Genomic DNA, 19130 nt, shown 5'->3' on the forward strand with positions numbered 1-19130 from the left:
TTTCAGGTGAAGAGGTTATTGCGGCTTTAGCAATAGAATTAACATGCTCATTATATTTTATACCAAGATGAGCTTTTACCCAAATAAAATTAGTAGTTTTATTTTTATTTTTAAGCTTGACAAGCATGTTCTTAATTTGGTAAATGAAAGGATTATAATTTTAATTGAGTAACGTTGAGCTTTTGAGAGGGAATAAAACTAACAATGAATCGGATATTATTAAAGCTGTATTATTGTTTAAACTGTCGAAATATCTTAAGGCTTCAAGAATTGCTAATGCTTCGGCACTAAAATTTGAGCAATTAGAAGGTAGTTTGAACATTTTTTCTGTCGATTTGAATGGAATGTAGAAAGCACATTTGATCCTGTCCGATGTTTTGGATGCATCTATATAGATGATAGTTGCCTTGGGCTATTTTTAATAAAGGTATTTAAGATGCATGAGTTTATTAATGAAGTATTATATGTTGGTGTGTGTATGTCAGCTTCATAAAAAAATGCGAAATAGTCGTTATTAATATTAATTAATTAATATTAAGGTTGCTTATATTGTTGGTATACTTATTGTTACACACAGCTCTAAAGGCCATGTAGAGTTGTGGATTTTTATGAGTCCTGTAACTGTTTCTTAAATCATCTGTATTTAGTGAGCTTATGCCAAAATATAAGGAATTGTTGATACATGAAATTTTGACTACAAATTTTTCACTTAGAGAATCTCGTCTAAAATTCAAGGGAGGTTCTAAAGCTTCAACATGCAACGGAGCTATTGGAGTAGACTTCATTGCTTCCATACATATACGTAAAACAGTATGTTGAAATATATCAATTTTATTTAAAATGTGTTTATTGCTTGCTGATCCATAAAGTATATGTCCATCATCGAGAGTAGATCTGATGTAAGATTTGTAAAAAAGCAAAGCTGTCTCTGCGTCGGCTCCCCATCAAGTTTTAGAAATGGATTTAAAAAAATTGATATTTTTACTGCTTCTGGCAAGCATAATATATACTCGATGTGTAATTTCCATGTTAACTTTTGATTTAGAAACATACCTAGCTATTTTATTGACTTACAGAAATTAAAAGTTTGGTCATTTAATAAAATAGTATATATGTTAGAAATAGTACGTCGTGAAAAATACACACACTAGATTTATAAGTGGATATATTAAAACCATTTTCAGAAAACCAGTTTAAGAAATGTTCATAAAATTTTCTTAAGATTGTAAGGGGAGGTTCATATTTTGTCCTGTCAGTATAGACGAGGAAATCATCAGCATATTGAACTGTTTTATAAGTAATATTTGGTGCATTAAGTTTATAAAAATCAGCAGTATACAGATAAAAAAGAAAAGGTCTTAAGACTAATCCCTGGGGTAATCCCCAACTATTATAACGTGGTGCAAGAAGTTCATTTTTATGGTCTCTAACGTAAAGGTGTTTATGAGCGTAGAAATTTATAATGGTTTGTGCCAGTTTTGTGGGTATTTGAAACTGATTGAGCATTCTGTCTTTTAATCGAGGTAAACACACACTATCATAAGCGCCTTTATATCTAGAGATGAAGTAGGTAAATAATTATTTCTAGAAAAATTACTCTATAAATCCGTTACAAGTGTAGTTAGAGCATCTAAAGTTTCACATCCTCGTTTGCATCCAAACTGATTGTTTGGTACTCATTTTTTGGTATGGACTCACTATTCTAGTCTGTGTTTTAACATCCGTTCTAAAGTTTTAAATACACACGAAAAGAGAGAAATGGGTCGATAACATTCGGCTGAATTTGGATGTTTTACAGGTTTTAGAATCGGAATAACAATGATGTCTTTAAAAATATTTACGTCAGAATTTTCTTGAATAATACGATTTAAAAGGTTTAATAAAAAATGTTTTGCTACTTCTGGAAAGTTAATAAGCATGGAGTATTTGATGAGATCGTACTCAGGACTATTATCTTTTCGATTATTTATAGCGAAAATTAGTTCATTAAGTGAAGGGTTTTAATAGAAAATGATTTTTGTCAGCTAAGGCTAATGCTACGTAACTGGGAATTATTTGGGGGTTCGCAGTTGGGAGTGCTAACTTTAATAAGAAAGTCATCCATCCATTTATGTTCGAAAGATTCTATGTTTGATAAAGCTTTTCTGTAAAGTCTTTTAGCTTAATTCCAAAGAGTTCAGCTGACGTATTTTTATTCAAGGAGGAGACCCATTCAACCCAATGCTTTTTTGATATATTTTTTAATATTTTTTTGGTTCTAGCCGAGATCTCCTGATATTGAACGTAATTTTTAAAATTAGTTTTTTTTGGAAATTTATTAAAGCTAATTTTCTTTGTTTGATAATATTGTCACAATTAATATTCCAATAAGGACGTAGGTGCCGTTTACATTTATACGGCTTATCTTGGGGTATAGCTGCTACTACCGCCGTATTTATATTAAGGAGAAGGAGCACTGATCAGTTGGATTAAGTAGTTCTGATGTTTGGTATGCATTAATTTGGCTGTTTAATGCATATGTAATGACATCTTTAAATTTTTTATAGATTTGGGATAGGAAACATACAGGCCTATAGCTAGCGATCTGTGTTGGATTGTCTTTCTTATGTATCAATATTGTGGTCTCGTTGTTGGACCTTTGTGGCATTTTTCCTTCAAACAAACATTTTATTGAATAGTATCTTTAGATAAACTTTTTTTTTGTTGTTTTTCTAATTTCATCTATATTTCCAAGTATTCGTTTCGTATTTTGTTTTAAAAGATGGACTATTGTAACACCTATATAAATCAATATAATATTCCATCTTCCTTATTTGGGTTCTGCCTTTTGTTTATTTATTTTATTTTCTATTTTCTGTTTGTTTATTCTCTATTCTATGAAAATATTTCCTCCTGATTTGATACATCTAAAGGTTTTGTTGTATCTTATATTCTTGTCCGCATCCACTAGGTTTTTTTTAGATTTTGTTCTATTTTCATTCGATTAAGGAGTTTTGATAAGGTAGACCGCGTGAATCCCGACACCTTAAGACAATTTAAATTTTCAGATTTATTTTATATTAGTTACATTTCTTGTGAAAATACCTATACTATAATTGGAATTTTCCGCATCCATTGAGTGTGTAATGTTGCTAAAACAATGTCATTTAAGTATTTAAAAACAATATTTTCCTAACTTTTAAAAGGTGTCGGTATTTCCCCGATCACAGGTGTAATTCCGACAGACGTTTGAGGTAATGTCGGCAGTAGTAATTATAGGAAAATAATAAGACAACTGATGGTATCATTATATACGTAAACATTTAATACTTAAACGAAAACAAGATAAGCAGATACATAAGTAGGCATATTAAAAATCAAAAGTTGTTTTTACAACAAAGAACTTATTTTATAGAACAAAAATTACCCACTGCATTCAGCGTGAGCCGATTATCCACAAAACACACATATGTACCATAGTTCAGTTTTTACAACAAACTTATCACAAACCAAACACATTTCAGTGTTTTTGGAAAATAATTCAAAACTGTCATCAAATTCGTTGTCATCACATTATTATTGATTAATCTATATCTTCTTCGGAAGACGATTCTTCAAAATTAATTTGTCTTGTCACTTTCTTTTTGTATTTGCAGCCTTGCGTTTTAATGTTAACCAATTTTATTAGGGATTCATTTTCTTTTTAATAATTACTTCTAATTGTTTACTTTTTTCATTCTTCAACATTTTGAGCTTCACATTCGGGACGATCTTTGGATCCTGCATAATTTTTTCTAATCTACGCTTGGCTTTTAAGTCCCTAATTTATTTTTTCTTCTTTGCTTCTTCCAAAACCGTTTTCATAGGGGTACCAGTCATAATTACTGTGTGTTGTTTTCTGAAATTTTTTGGATTTGGTTTATCATCATTAAATAATTTTGAAAGAGGTGATACAGATTCCAAAATGTCTTTAAAATGAGATAGACTCTTAGTAGATTTTGGACAAGAATTTAGTACATTCGTTTTCCAACTACCAGGTAATGGATTTTTATAAATCCCACTTAAATCTAAGCTGGTTATTGTCTTAGTTCCAGATTTCTATACCGTATCTTTTGGATTATGTTCTAAAATCTGACAAGTTTTGACACAAGTCTTGTTAGCACTTGCGAGCTCTCCAGTGACATAATGGTTGTGCTCATGAAGAGTTGTAGCAATAGCCGTTTCATCAACATTTTCACAGTGAACGATGATTGAAGTTTGAGTATCTTGTTTAGTGACAAAGTTTATATCAGTAAATTTTTAAGGGCTGTACGATAAGATCCATGAAGCAATAAACCCTGAAACTCCTTTATCCATAGTTGCGACCTCTAAGTAAGCTTCAATAAATATAGATGCTATGTCGTACATTGAAACCTTCTGAAATTTGTTTTTCCTGAAGAACCTATCACACTGTATGTTGAATGCTTTCTTCAGGGAGCCATAAAACGACGGGTCCAAAGGAGGTAGTTTCTATGATGCGTGAGGTGGTATTGAGACAACATGTATACGATTTCTTCTTCTTTAGGTACCGTCTCCTCTAAGGAGGTTGGTAATCATCACAGCTATTTTCACTTTTGAGATTGCAGCTCTGAACAAGTCGACAGAACTGCAATTATACCACTTTCTCAGATTGTTGAGCCAGGAAATACGTCTTCTTTCAATACTTCGTTTTCAATGTATTTTCCCTGCATTATGGTTTGTAGCAACACATATTTATCCCCTCTCATAACGTGGCCGAGATTCTGTAACTTTCTTATCTTAATCGTATTCATGATTTCCATTTCCTTTTTCATCTTTCTGAGGACCTCAACATTTGTTATTCGGTCTACCCAACGTATTTTTAATATTCTTCGGTAGGTCCACATCTCGAATGCTTAAGTCGATCGCTCACCTCTTTCTTTAAGGTCCAGGCCTCTATCCCATACAGCAGCGTGTATACGATTAGATCTACAATAATCATAACTATCAAGGAAGATATGACTCCCGTGATTGTCCTTGATCAATAAGACAGGATCTTCCTCTGTTGGTTTTACGTTGTGTTTGAAATGTGTGAGCCACTGCATAAAGAGGTCTTCATTTGACCAGCCATTATGGGAGCATTTGTAAATGGCTCCACCTTTCTTTAACTGAAGTAACATCCTCGATATATAAACATGGCGGTATGTAAAAAAGCACTTAAAGCACTCAAAGTGCAGACAATCGTAATGTTTTTGCCTCTTTTCCAACTTGTGACAGAGCTCACCTGATGTTGGTCCTTAAAAGCTAAAATATTTACTGGTTTTTTAACAGTCGATATACCGGTTTCGTCCATATTAATTCTATTTAGTGGACTTAAAAAGATGTTTCTTGTAAGCTGTTTCCAAATTGGAAAAAAAAATAAATCCACCAAACGATCTGTTCAAGGCAATAAATCGGTTCAGACTTATTGCTGAGGATTGTCTTAGGCTTCAGGTAACAGTCTCTTACGAAATTCGAAAGCTCAGTCATCTTCTGCTATTTTGGTACCCTTATTAAAATTATGTTTTATTTTTAACTTTTCAGCAAGATCATACGCGAGTCTCGGTGTCTGTTATAGTAATAAAACTGATCTGCCATAAAACTGGTTTGATAGTTGTTTGATATGATCAGCTAATATAGCTTCTTGTTCTGCAGAAAAGTACGATTTTCTTCCCAAGGTGGCTTTTTGGTAGAATTAGATTTGAGACGATCATAAAGCTAATTCTTGGAATATTTAATTCAGTGGCAACACTTTTTCCGGATCATCCACTTTTAACCAATTCGAATGCCCTTTTTAGTGTCTCCTCGTTCCATTTGCATCGTTTTCTCGATCTCATCATCTAAAACACATCAAAAGCAACGACTTTTTTTATCAAATAACTGCATATTTAATTTTAAAATAAATGGGGTAATACCGACATCTGTCGAAGATATTTACCCCCGCCCCCATTGGTCTGTCGGCATTACCCCTGTAGGACAAGATGGCGGTTACACAATTCTAAAGACTAAACTGAACTATACTAATATATTATCTTTATAATTTGGTCTTTCTGTTTATCTAAGTGTTGTTGTTGTATAATTTTGTTATAGAGTTATCTTGATCAGTGGCGCACCCAGAATATGTCTTAGGGGGGGGGGGGTTTTGAAATTTTTTTATGCTACCTCCATGTTGAGTCCCTACAATTTGGGTTTTAGTTTAATTTAAAGTACTAAAGATAGCAGTTCCAAAGATTCAGGTATCTATTATCCTACCTACCAACTAAAACCACCCTCTCTTACTTATGCGCAGTTGACTGTCGCACGTACCGTATTCCGAAAGTGGGATGGCCACTGTAAGGCTGACGACATTTTTGGAACACTCTCTTCTCTTATCTAGATCTTATCTATTGTTCTGAAGCTATTTTCTTGTGGCATTTTAAAGTAATTACTATTTTAATGGGAATAAGCCAAAATTGAAGGTTAAAATAAGGTTATTGACGTTTGACATTAATCGAACTTGTAAATACAATACATTTTGAAGACGGCTATCGCCGTATTCCCGTTCTCCTCCGGGAATCCTCCCGGTACAAGACATGCTCCTCCTCCAAACCTGTCGATTCCATTGCTCTTCTAATTCCTTCATTTCAAGAGCGTCGAGGTCTACCTCTTTTTTTTCTTCCAGGGGGCTTCGATTTGTGAAGTTTTTGGGGCCAACGTTTGTCAGACATTCTCAATTGATGTCCAAACCATTTTGAACCTCTTCTTTCTATTCTGTCAATGACCGTTTCTGTAGCATTCATGTTATTTCTTATAGATTCGTTAGTCTTCCTTTCCTGCCTTGATATTCTAGCACTTCTTCTCAAATAATCCATTTCAACTGTCAACAATCTTCTCTTCAGGTCTGCATTAATTGTCCATACTTCAGAGCCATAGAACAAAGAACTGATTCAACCATGGTTTGCCCTATTCTTTTTTTGTTACTTTTGGAAATGTGGTGATCCCACCATAAGGAGTTCAGACATCCTACAATTTTACGTCCCTGATTACTTCGTGTTTAATTTCGGTTTCTCTCAAGCCGTTCTTAGCAATGAGTGGATCTAAATATTTAAATTTTTTCACTTGTTTGATTTCCACGTCCTCGTCTCTCAACACTTCAAACCTTGCATCTGAACTGATAATTAAGTAAATATTCTGTTTTCTTCATGCTGACTTGTAACCCCCATTTTAAATATTTTCTCTATAGACACTTTATCATAAATTCTAGATCATAAGAATCTTGAGCTAGGATGACTTGGTCATCCGCAAAGTTTAGGGAGAACAGTACGTCATTTCATATGGGGATTCCCATTCCCTGGCAGTGGTTTTTCCAATTTTGGAGGGCTGCCTCAATATATAAATTAAACAGTAAGGGTGACATACTGCATCCTTGTTTTAGTCCTTTAGTTTCTTTTATTGGCTCTGATAGTCTATATCCGATTTTTAGGTAAGTAGTGTTATCCCTATATACTTCTGTGATTATTCCTAAAAGGTATGGACTAATGTCGAGTTGTTGTTAAGCTTGCCACAATTTAAGTCTTGGAACTGTATTATACGCCTTTTCTAGGTCGATGAAGGCTAGATGTACTTCTGTACCTACCGCTATTCTTTTTTATATTAATTGTTGGAGTATAAACAAGTTATCAGTGCAAGATCAAAGATACTACAATCTACATACAAGGACAAAACCGGTTGAAAAATTCAAAATTTAATATCAGGTATTACTTAAATATGGTTACTTCCGAAAACGCATGGGAAAAAGGTCTACAGGCGTCTATAGTGGAATATTGATATAATTAACAATTATTTATTTATTTATTTAATTTTTTAATTAATTTATTTTTTATTTAATTATGTATTTATTATATTTATTTATTATAGGCTTTTTTAATGGGAGCATAAAATGCCAAACCTAAACACAAAACACTGTTTTCACTGTTCGTTTATACTTTTAATCTATATTATGAAATTATTTAATTTTTTTAAGTACACGCTTATTCTTTTTCTTTTTCAGAAAATCTTAAGAACAAAATAAGAGATTTTGAAAGCCTTTTGAAATTTCAAGAAAATCAACTTGTGGACGAATCCAAGCGACAAGGTGCAACCAAAAACGCTGAAGATCTGTTTGGAGTCGAGGGAAGCTTCAAAAAATTAGAAGTAGACTGATTCGGGTATATATTGTTAACTATGATCTCTTTAAATAAAAGTAATAAAATAATAACAAAAAAAGGTGATTGTAGACCAAAGTATGTGCCAGATATTTTGTAAATCATATAATAAACGTTATTAAAAAAGCAAAAATATTAAAATGAGAGAAATATTTTTTTTTCGTAAGGCGTGACTACAGACAATTGGCTTATTTGACAAATAATAGGAGTGACTAAGTATTACTTACTTATTCCTATACAGTAATACTTATTTATTCCTATACAGTAATACTTACTTATTCTTATACATGGTGTTTGAAAAAAGGACTTTCAGTATATCTTAATAAATTCTAATAAATCGACACTTTTATTCACTAATAGGAGGAAATTATCAATTTAATCTCAGATCACGAATGAAAAAACATTATCATTCTCGGACCGATATTGATATCTCTAACGAAATATTGTCTCTTATGGTTAAAAGAGGATCACTCAAAAATAAGAACAAAATTGAATATAAACATCTTGATAAAGACATTTGTAAACAGATTCATAAAGCCAAAAAGCAAAGGTTAAAAGATAGATGCATATACCCTGAGGATCACAACTTCAACATACACAAGTTAGTAAAAGAAGTAACAAGTGAAATAAATTTTGCAGCCTGAACAACATAGTAAAGGAGAATGATATTATTTCTGACCCTAAGACACTTCTCCATCACTGAAAAGCGTATACCCAACAACTCTATGCAGAGAATAACCAGCGAAACCTTGCAAACGAAAATTAAACCTTTCCAAAACTAGTTAAGTCAGAAATCCTAAAGGCAATAAAACAAATTTAACAAAAAAAAGCAGCAACAAAAGATAAAATACACATAGAAGTAATAAGACACCGGAATTGGATAAAATAGCTTCGGAGCTACTGAAGAAAGGAGGAGACGCATTACTAAAAACAATGCGTAAACTGATAACAAGGATATGGTCGAGTAAGTACAGAGGAGTAGAATAGTGGTATTATTGGTCCATTACATACAAAACGAGACCAGTTGAAACTTAGAAACTACCGTGGAATCATGCTGTTAAACACAGCATATGTGCAAAATAATGCCCATCGAGGCTTAAACCACACGCTATAAAAATAGTTAGCAAATAAAAATGTGGTTTCTGCAGGTAAAAGCCAGCCACAAACCAAGTATTTGTTCTACGATAGATCCTCTAAAAAAACAAGAGAATATAACAGCGACATACATCAAATCATCTCTTCAAATACTTCGAAAGCGCCTATGACAATATAAACAGAAAATTCTTAACACAAACAATGAAAGAATTTAATATATAGTTCATCCCAAACCCTTCTTTCAGTGCGTCACAGTTGATCGAATTCTCTCTAACGCATTAAGCTAGAAGTGACAGAAAAAAACGTGAGTCTGTGATTATTATACATAGAACTTAGAAAATTATATATCGTTTACGGGTATTTGCATATTAAAGCGGATTCTACTTACGGATATATAATTGGTTGAAGTTTAGAATACGCTAAATAAATATCCAATCAATGATGCGCATAAATATAATTTGACGCAGATGGTCTCGATAGTGACAGTACTTAGACAATGTCAACTGATAAAATGATAATTGTCATTCCAGGTTAGTATTTTCAGACATTTTACAGTGAAAATTTAATTTTTGTATTTATTGTCATAAAAATATTTTAAATATGCTGAGATATACCGAGAATGAACAAAGACTAACATTAAAATTATTAAATTATTTTCAATTAGAAAAAGAGGCTGGGACAACTTTATTATCAGTTTCTGCCGTTCGTGAAGTAAGTTTTAAATTATTCTAAAAAATATTCATATTAGTAGTTTAAATACTATACATTTTAGCCATAGTGTTTGTAATAAATAATAATAAATACATAAATAAATCTTAGCTAATTAAGCCCTTTATAGCATGTATAGAATAGGAATTATGACAAACTGCCGTTCCAATATAATGCGCAATAAAAATTTTTATACAGGACGGGACATCTAATATGTAAATTAAAAAAAAAATTGAATTCTTAAGTTTTTACTCCACATTTTCAAAACATAACCTTTTCACATTTAGCCGATTGCGATCCTTCAACTGTCAGATTTAACTAAAATGTCATGCAATAATTCTCGACATTCTTAAAATCCTATATGACGTCAAAATTAGTGACGCACTGAAAGAAGGGTTTGGGACAGACTGTATCTACACAATTAATAGTACTGACAAAAGAAACTTTACAAGTAGAAAGTAAATTCTGATTACAAAACGAATTAACGGAAACAATAAATGTAAAAAGACACTACATCAGAGAAACGCCCTATCGTGCATCTTGTTCAACAATATGCTAAAAAAAATAATAAGGGACGCAACAGTCAATACTCGACGAAAGAAAAAGATTGAATTGTATTGTCAATAATAACTGATAATGACTAGATTGAAACTAGTTATACAAAATACTACTTGTATAACTAGTGTATCGCATTTAAATGTCAAGATACGAACTGCCTGCTCCTTTACTAGTCCGGAGAGGAGTGAAGTGCAACATACATTAGGGACGGCGTTGCACAATTTCTCGAATATTCTCCTCACCTACAAAGGCTCCTTTCAACCATCTAGAGGAGTGGGCATATTTTGTTGAATACCCGTTTGATAATACCAGTCAAAGTCTTAATTGAAGCTACTCGAATAATATTGTATTTTCTAGGATGTACACTGATTATTCGGCCTAGCTACCAATATGTTGGGTTAGTGTTGTCGTGTTTTATAAGGACCAAGGCTCCATCTGTGGGAGATTCTTGATTTTTCTGTCAGCGTGCCTTGACTTGGTTTACCAATATGGGAGTGAACAAATGTTTACGGACTGAGGTCGTTAGGATCTGGACTAATGGGAAAAAAAGGGCGTGAGTTTAAAATTGCTTCTATTTGAATAATTCAAGTTTGAAATTCTTCATAAATAAGTACTATATTTGAGTAAACTCGTTTTAGATACAATTTTGAAGATTTTACTCTGGCTTCTCAGAGTCCACCAAAATGAGGTGAATAGGAAGGTATAAATTGCCATTCATTTGCTAGCTAATTTAATAATGTTCATAGTTTGTTTGGTATTGCATGTGAATTTAGAAGAAATGCCAATTCTTGTTGAGCATCTGTAAAATTAGTTCCATTGTCTTAGAACATTTTTGTTACTTTTACTCTTCGGGACACAAATCTTTATAAAGCTAGTAAAAATGCTTTAGATGAAAAATTTGAAATTAATTCTAGATTTACGGACTTGGTGGAAAAGCAAATGAAAAGACCTATGTAACATTTAATTGTTTTGTATCCACGACCTTTTGAAGCGAAGCTTCTATACTGGTGTTGTATTTTATTTTTTTCTCTATAGTGAAATGCTGAGGCGAGCGTCACAGAACTAGTGCCACAAGACGGCTTCCCTACGAGAAGCGTCGTAGAATAGCGGGTCTTCACATCGATTCACCACTCTCTATCAATTTATTAAGTTATCATATATTTATTCTAAGCAAGTTTAAATTAACAACTACATAAAAAATAACCAACATAATACAGACATTAAATAAAAAGTAAAAAATGAAAAGTATATCTGTCAATAAAGATAGTAAAACAAACAGAAAAGAACAGAAAGAAAATCAGACCGGAGAAATAAAGAGAAGGATACGGTTGGCTTGGGTATCCTTCGGAAAACTTTCCTATATACTAAAAAATAGAAAATACCCCCAATATTTAGAAACAAGAGTCTTCGACCAATGTATACTTCCTGTTCTCACCTACGATTCTCAAACCTGGACGTTTACAAAGGAAAACATAAAAAAAATAGCAAAAAGCCATGGAAAGGCAAATGCTGAACATCAGGCTATCAGACAAGAAAAGAAATACTTGGATCCGCAACAAAACAAAAGTGACCGATGTATTAACGCAGATAGCAAAACTTAAATGGAAGTTCGCTGGACATACCATAAGACAGAAAGGCGACAGATGGAATAAGATGATTATACACTGGAGACCATATAGTTACAAACGAAAAAGAGGAAGGCCACAAATGAGATGGTCAGATGACCTGAAGAAACACGAAGTGGATACAAACTGCCTACAATACAGAGACGTGGAAGAAGGAAGAGGAGGTCTATGACTAAAATTGAAGAGCAAGGGCTGTATAGATAGATAGATAGATAGAAAACAAACAGAAAAATAGAAGATCGATTCGAAAATTCGATTAGCAACGATTCTTGAACCACAAAATTCACCATAACTGTCAGAAGTCATAAATGTCATCTTATCCAATTAATAACTATATAAAATCGTCTGTGAATGACGCCCGGTATCATAATTAATATAAAGTGAACAATAAATAAATTAAACGTCCGCTTTAAGTGTAAATTTCAGTTTAATAGTCAACTTGACCTTAAATGGTAGAAATCTGTCAACTATGCATTATAATGAACTGCGTTTGTTAATCTAATTTATTTATTTATTATAAAACGTTCTAACACTTCTATGTTTTTGTTCTATCTATGTTTATTAACGTCTTTATTTATACAATATTACACTAATTTATTTTACACTATAATTATATAATTTATTCACAACATTTATTACAATTTATATTCCCGACAATACGCTAGTTCCATTTCAAAACTCGACTCGATATTATTATTCAGACTAGTTGTAATAAAATCCTATATATATATATATATATATATATATATATATATATATATATATATATATATATATATATAACATCCCGGCCAGTCAGTAGGTTTGGCCGGGATGTTATAGAAACACTCTTTTGACTTTTGGTCGAGCTTTCGGAATTCTTTTATACCTTCTTCAAGACACTGTAATTAGAAGAAAGTGTAAATATTTACAACATATCTCAAACTGTCATTACAACTTACTAGTCGTTGAGATTATTTTTCAAAAGTTACGACACTCAACATTAAAAACACACATATAAAATATAACATTTAAAATAATGGACAATATACATTTTAAAATTTAGTTGGAAAGTTAAAATTTTAAAATTTTGTTAGTGACATCTTTTCATGGTGTGTTTTGACTGATCTATAGAGAACAAAAAAAAACAAAAATAGTGTGATTAAAAAGTAATTAGGAGTTCTTGCTATTATATTAATGGAAGTAGTATCTTAAACTTGATAGTATGCAACATGTTTTGTATGCAGGTGTATTACGGTGTGTATATGTAAAAGTAATATATATATATATATATATATATATATATATATATATATATATATATATATATATATATATATATATATTTATTTTTGATGTTTTGTCAGTAAGTAACAAATGTTGCTCAATTTATCTATGTCTGACTTTTTATTAATACAAGACCTATTAGATTTTATGAAACACATTTCCAAGAAAACACGTTTGGAATGGTTTTTTTCCTTAGCCAGAATACAGGAATCCTAATAAACTCTGTTGTTTGTTTATATCGACAGTCAATAATATCCAGTATTTCTTTTATATATATATATATATATATATATATATATATATATATATATATATATATATATATAAACAGCCGTTATTCTGGCGTCCCGTCAGACTTGAACTCTCTCGAACAGCATGGAAAGAAGACCGGTTTTATCGTAGGGGAAACTACTAGAAAAATCCTTATTAAAAAACATATTTACAGTTTAGGCATGAGTCATATTTATCATAACAATAACCTTAAAATTCTGAAAATCTTCTTTGTTTTATGTTTGTTTAAAATGTAATTTTTTTCAAATTTAAAATAATGCTGATAACTTCTTCAAGTTCGAATTAATTCAAAAATGAAATTATTTATGTACGCCACTCAAAAGATTACAGTAAAAAATGAGTTAAATGAAAAGACTGATATGTTTTTGTACACATTTATGACAAATCAAAGAATGGAAAAAAAAGTACTTTTTAAGTGTGTAAACTATGGTCAAATTTTTAAAAGTATCATTACTAGGAGAGATTCAATAGGAAAATACAGATTTATTTTCCTTCAAGGTGAATATGTTAAAATATTTCATTGAAAAAAAACACAAAAAAGACTGTTCTCTGGATTCCACAAAAATCAAATTAAAAAATTTGTTGCCCAAACCCGACCATTTGTTGTAGTAGCCCAGTGTTGTAGAAGCAGGAAATAGCTGCTATTTGTTGCTATGAGTATCGTCGACATAAAAGTCTTCTCTGATTTTTCTTGCAACTTTTGGGCTGGAATCTCTTCAATTTCGTTTGCTAATTGTACCAAACAAATATAGCGAGAAAATTAGCTGAAGCTTGGCCGTAGGTAACCGTATTTAGCTCTTAAGTTTTTAATGGATTTAAATGATCTTCACGCTATATGATTCACTGCAGTGACTACTGCTCTAGATTTAGTAGGCTGCCTATAGATTTTAGTGATATCGGTATACACGACATAGGCATATTGACAAAACTTCAAAATTATAGAAAATAAGTTGTGTTGAAGAATATGTCTAATTAATTCATAATTTTTATTCAAATGAAGGCAGATATCGAGCACAGTTTATTTATTAAATCTTGCTCAAGTACTTTCGCAGAGCATCTTCAGGGGCATTTCGTCAAATTTGGCCTATCCAACAATTATTGAGAATGTCATAAACACTAAAAATTATACATTAACACAACACCACACAAGGACAAACAGTTTAAATTTTTTTTTTAAATGACGAAGCTACATATTGATTGTCATCACGAGAGAGAATTTTCTCTCTTATTAAATTTATCTAAAGAAATATCTGATAATTTTGTACCACCTGATTTACATGAATGAGTATGAATATAACTATAACTTTATAACTTCTATAAATTTAGAACGTTAAGAAGCGGAATCGTCGTGATTTTTGATAATAATTTTGCTGTGACAATAACATAATAAAATTTTGTTTCAAATGTATCAAGTTCTTTGTCGAGTTCATCTAGTGCAACATCGTCAGACATTAGTTCAATATCGCTATTAATATTTTTAATTCTAATAATAAAGATGCAGTATCATTAAGTCTATCGTGTAGTAGTGTAGTCTAAAAATATCTAATTCAGTTAATGTATCTTTTTTCAGTGTATCTAAATATTAATTAAAACTTAATGATCATTTTTTTAATGTTCAAACATTTTTGTTTTAAAACTTTTACATCAGAATCAGACATTTAAATTTAAAGAAAATAATACTAATTATTGTTATTAAGTAGTTGTTTTTTACAAACAATTTATTATAGAATACAAAACCTATAGGCAATTAAAAATAGTATGATGTTTGGTTAAAATGAATGGTATAAAAGGAAATATGACTCATTGTTATCTCAGGTAGGTGTCGATTCTAAAAATAGTGATGAAATTTTTGTAAGTTTTTCTAATTATACCCTTAATTATTGACGATTGCACTAGAATATATCCGATCGGATCCGGACCGTGAAAAAGATTGAATTGTATGTGGAATAGTCAATAATACCTGGTAGACTTGGTTTCATAACTATATTGAAATAATAAAAGTGTCCAAATACTAGCGTTTGCAGATGACATAAAAAGGTCAAAAAAATAATAATAGAGACACTCAATCAAATAGAACGCGCTCCACAAAATAGTGGCTCTAAAATCAATCAGAGCAAAACAAAATATATGCGTGCAAATCTAACAATAGGAGAATAGTCAGGCAGCGCTTAAGGCACTCAATTCTGTAGAGGTCAATTGGACCGGAACCCTTCTGCGGAGTTGCAAAATCAGTAACAAGAACGGCTACAAGGAAGTGGGTAGCTCACAAATCTTTGGAATGGCGGAGGAATTCACCAGGACAAAGACAGGCGAAACAGTTAATTAGAGAACATTTGCCAAAATTTACGGCAGACCTAATAAGCAAAGACAGGAAAACAGTCAAGGCCATAGTAGGTCTTTTAACAGGGCACTGTAAGCTGAATAGGCACTTGAAGCTGATGGGAGAAGAAGAAACAGCAGATCACATTTTAAGTCAGTGTGAAAGTCTGGCAAATGTGCTGTTCTTTGCATTAGGAGAAGAAAATCCACCGGCAAATAGCTACATGGAAGGTACAGTCCCGAAGCTACTAGACTTTATAAAAAGGGTTAGGCTAGAGAATGTTATCTAGGACTAGATGGACCACAATAGATCTGAAAAGTTCGCAGTGGAATAGGCCGAAAGGCCACCTCTCTTAATCTAATATAATAGGAGAATACATCATTTAGGGAGTAAAAAACTTTACATAAGTACTTAGGATGCCTAGTTACGTCTGATAGCAACGTTGCAGATGAAGTGAAAAGGAAAATATGTATTGCCAATAAATGTTACCATTAGGTAACTAAGATCAGATAACAACGCAAGAAAAACAAAATACAAAACATACAAAACCTTAAAAGACCAGTACTCACACACGGTTAAGAAACCTGGACACTCTCTAACAGTGAGAGAATATTATTAGCTACCTTTGAAAGAAAAATTTTGCGAAATATATACAAAAATACAAAGAAAATTTAATCTCACAAAAAAGATAACTTTGAACAATAAAAAATATACGACGATCCTGATATCATAACATTCATTAAAATAGAACGGCTGCTTTGGATGGGACATATGGAAAAAATGAAAAAAGGCGAAATCCTAAACAAAATAAGCAAACAAGTGTCAGTAGAAAAAATAACAAGAGGAAGACCGAAGCTGAGATACATATAGAACAAATAGAAAATGGTATAACAATCCTAAAAATAAAAAATTGGAAAACAGCATGAAACAGATCAGAATGGTGAAGAATCGTGGAACAGACCTAGACCCAAAAAGGGTTGTCTAGCCAATGATGATGAATAAGACTGCTAAATGACGAGAAGATGGATGCATAGGTAGAAATAATCAACACATCTATGACTCTGGCGAAATACCGCAGAACTGGCTCAAGACTTCATTTGTACCTATTCCGAAGAAATTTAACTCAAATAGTTGTAACCAGCTCCGAATGATCAATCTATTAAGTCAGGTCCTAAAACTGTTCTTAAAGATAGTACGTTAAAGAATTTATAGATGTGAAAGAGACATTGGTTCTTCTCATCTGTATTCAGGCAAAGCTTCGGCATAGTGAAGCACTCTTCAGTATGATCAGCACAAAGATGTTTTCATATGCTTCATTGATTACCGGAAAGCGTTCGACTGTGTCAAACATATATAGCTAATAAAACTGCTACAAGGCAGAATGATAGACCAGAATGACTTAAGATTCATTAAAAACCTCTAAAAAACTTACCAACGAATAAAAGTGTAGGACAGGATGAGGATGGCATAAAGATTAATTGTCAGGTTGTTAATAACCTTCGTTTAGCCTTATTATTTTAATTAAAATAAAAAATTTGGTTTAAAAATTAACACAGATAAAACGAAGATACTGATCTTTGGCAGAACACCGAATATACATTTGAGTATAAATGTAAACGGCAATAATATTCATTAAGTCTCCAGGTTCGAATATCTCGAAAACTGTATAACTGAGGACCTTCACCCAGACACAATTAAAAAGAATTCTCGCAATAGGATATGTATCTCGAAGTCTTCATTTAAAAGAAACTTACATGAAACGCACATTCCGCAAATGGGCAAATGTTACCTCTAAAGCAACAAAATGTCTCTGTATGTACCCTCTATCTATTCTCTGTTCTTCTATATGGAGTAGAGTCATGGACCTTTACTGAAGCATCACTGAAGAGCCAACTAATCGAACTAGTCATAACCATAACACGTCGCAAACGTGTTGCAAAATACCTGGGCTGTATAATGCGCAATGCACTACGATACGATCTACTTCGGACTATACTTCAAGGTAAGGTGCATGGAAAAAGTGGTCCAAGAAGAAGATTATCCTGGCTCCATAAACTATGAAAATGGTTTAACTTGACCACTACCGGATGCATCTAAACATTCAGTATAATATGTATCTCTCACCTAGGACTTTACTATTGGTCCTTTACGGCACGCGGTCATTTTTCAACCAATATAGATAGTTACATTAGCGAGGCATTATTTCTTTCTTTTACTATGAAGATTTCGCTTTCGCGGCATTTTTTATGACTTTCGCTTGCTGTTTAGATATGTGTTTATTTACATAATGTATTTACCAAAAAATTTTAAATACAGTGTAATCAATGAAGATAAGTGAGTATAGTGTTGACATTAGAAATGAAGAGGACATTTATATAAATGGCTAAATGAATATAAAAGCATTTATTTTTCAAGCTGGAGAACTAAAAATACGAAAAAAACTCTCCTCACTATTTATGCAGGTAAGCTCTTATTACACTCATATCGAACTCAGGCTATCAAAGAGTCCCTTTAAAGACCAATAAAAAAGGGAAGTTGAAAAATTCAAATTGCATGGCTAGAATAACAACATCGATCAAACGTACAACAAAGGATACTATTAAGAAAAGCAAATTTGTTAAGGTAATGCCTAAAAATGATTAAATATTACTAATTTATCTTATTTATATAGGTATATTTCATGCATAACTGTATAAAGAGTGCTCATTATGTATGTAATATATACTAGCCCAGTCTGGTTAAAAAAAAAGGTGGAAAAATGTTTCGCAGATATCTGAAGCTTTTAAGACATAGGTGGGGGATACTAGATGATGAATAGATGAAAAGATACTCCTAGTTTTACCTTGCGTTCTTTTTAAGCAATAATTTATGGTCACAATTTGATTTTTTGTCCATAAATTTTTTCCCTTATATTTTAAATAAACAATATTTATGTCATTTTTGTATGTCAAGAATATCTTTATTTTCCCGTTTTTTTAATTAAAATTGATAAATAATTTACAGAGATATTTGCAAAAATGTAGTTTTTTTGCACTAATTTATAAATTTTATTAATTTTTTTATTAACAA

The 19130-nt window shown here is 31.9% G+C and overlaps 1 protein-coding gene across 3 annotated transcripts in view; it reads left to right on the forward strand.

Moving 5' to 3' along the window:
* LOC140437179 (alpha-tocopherol transfer protein-like) overlaps positions 1-8331 on the forward strand; it is a 58472-nt gene extending 50141 nt beyond the window's left edge. For all 3 annotated transcript variants that reach the window (XM_072526530.1, XM_072526528.1, XM_072526529.1), the window contains one exon: positions 8045-8331. In XM_072526530.1, coding sequence (XP_072382631.1) covers positions 8045-8196 — 152 coding nt within the window. In that variant the 3' untranslated portion in view covers positions 8197-8331. The remainder of the gene's footprint in view (positions 1-8044) is intronic.
* Positions 8332-19130: the final 10799 nt, after the last annotated feature.

Source organism: Diabrotica undecimpunctata, chromosome 3, assembly GCF_040954645.1.
Source record: "Diabrotica undecimpunctata isolate CICGRU chromosome 3, icDiaUnde3, whole genome shotgun sequence".
NCBI classification, from domain to species: Eukaryota; Metazoa; Arthropoda; class Insecta; order Coleoptera; family Chrysomelidae; genus Diabrotica; species Diabrotica undecimpunctata.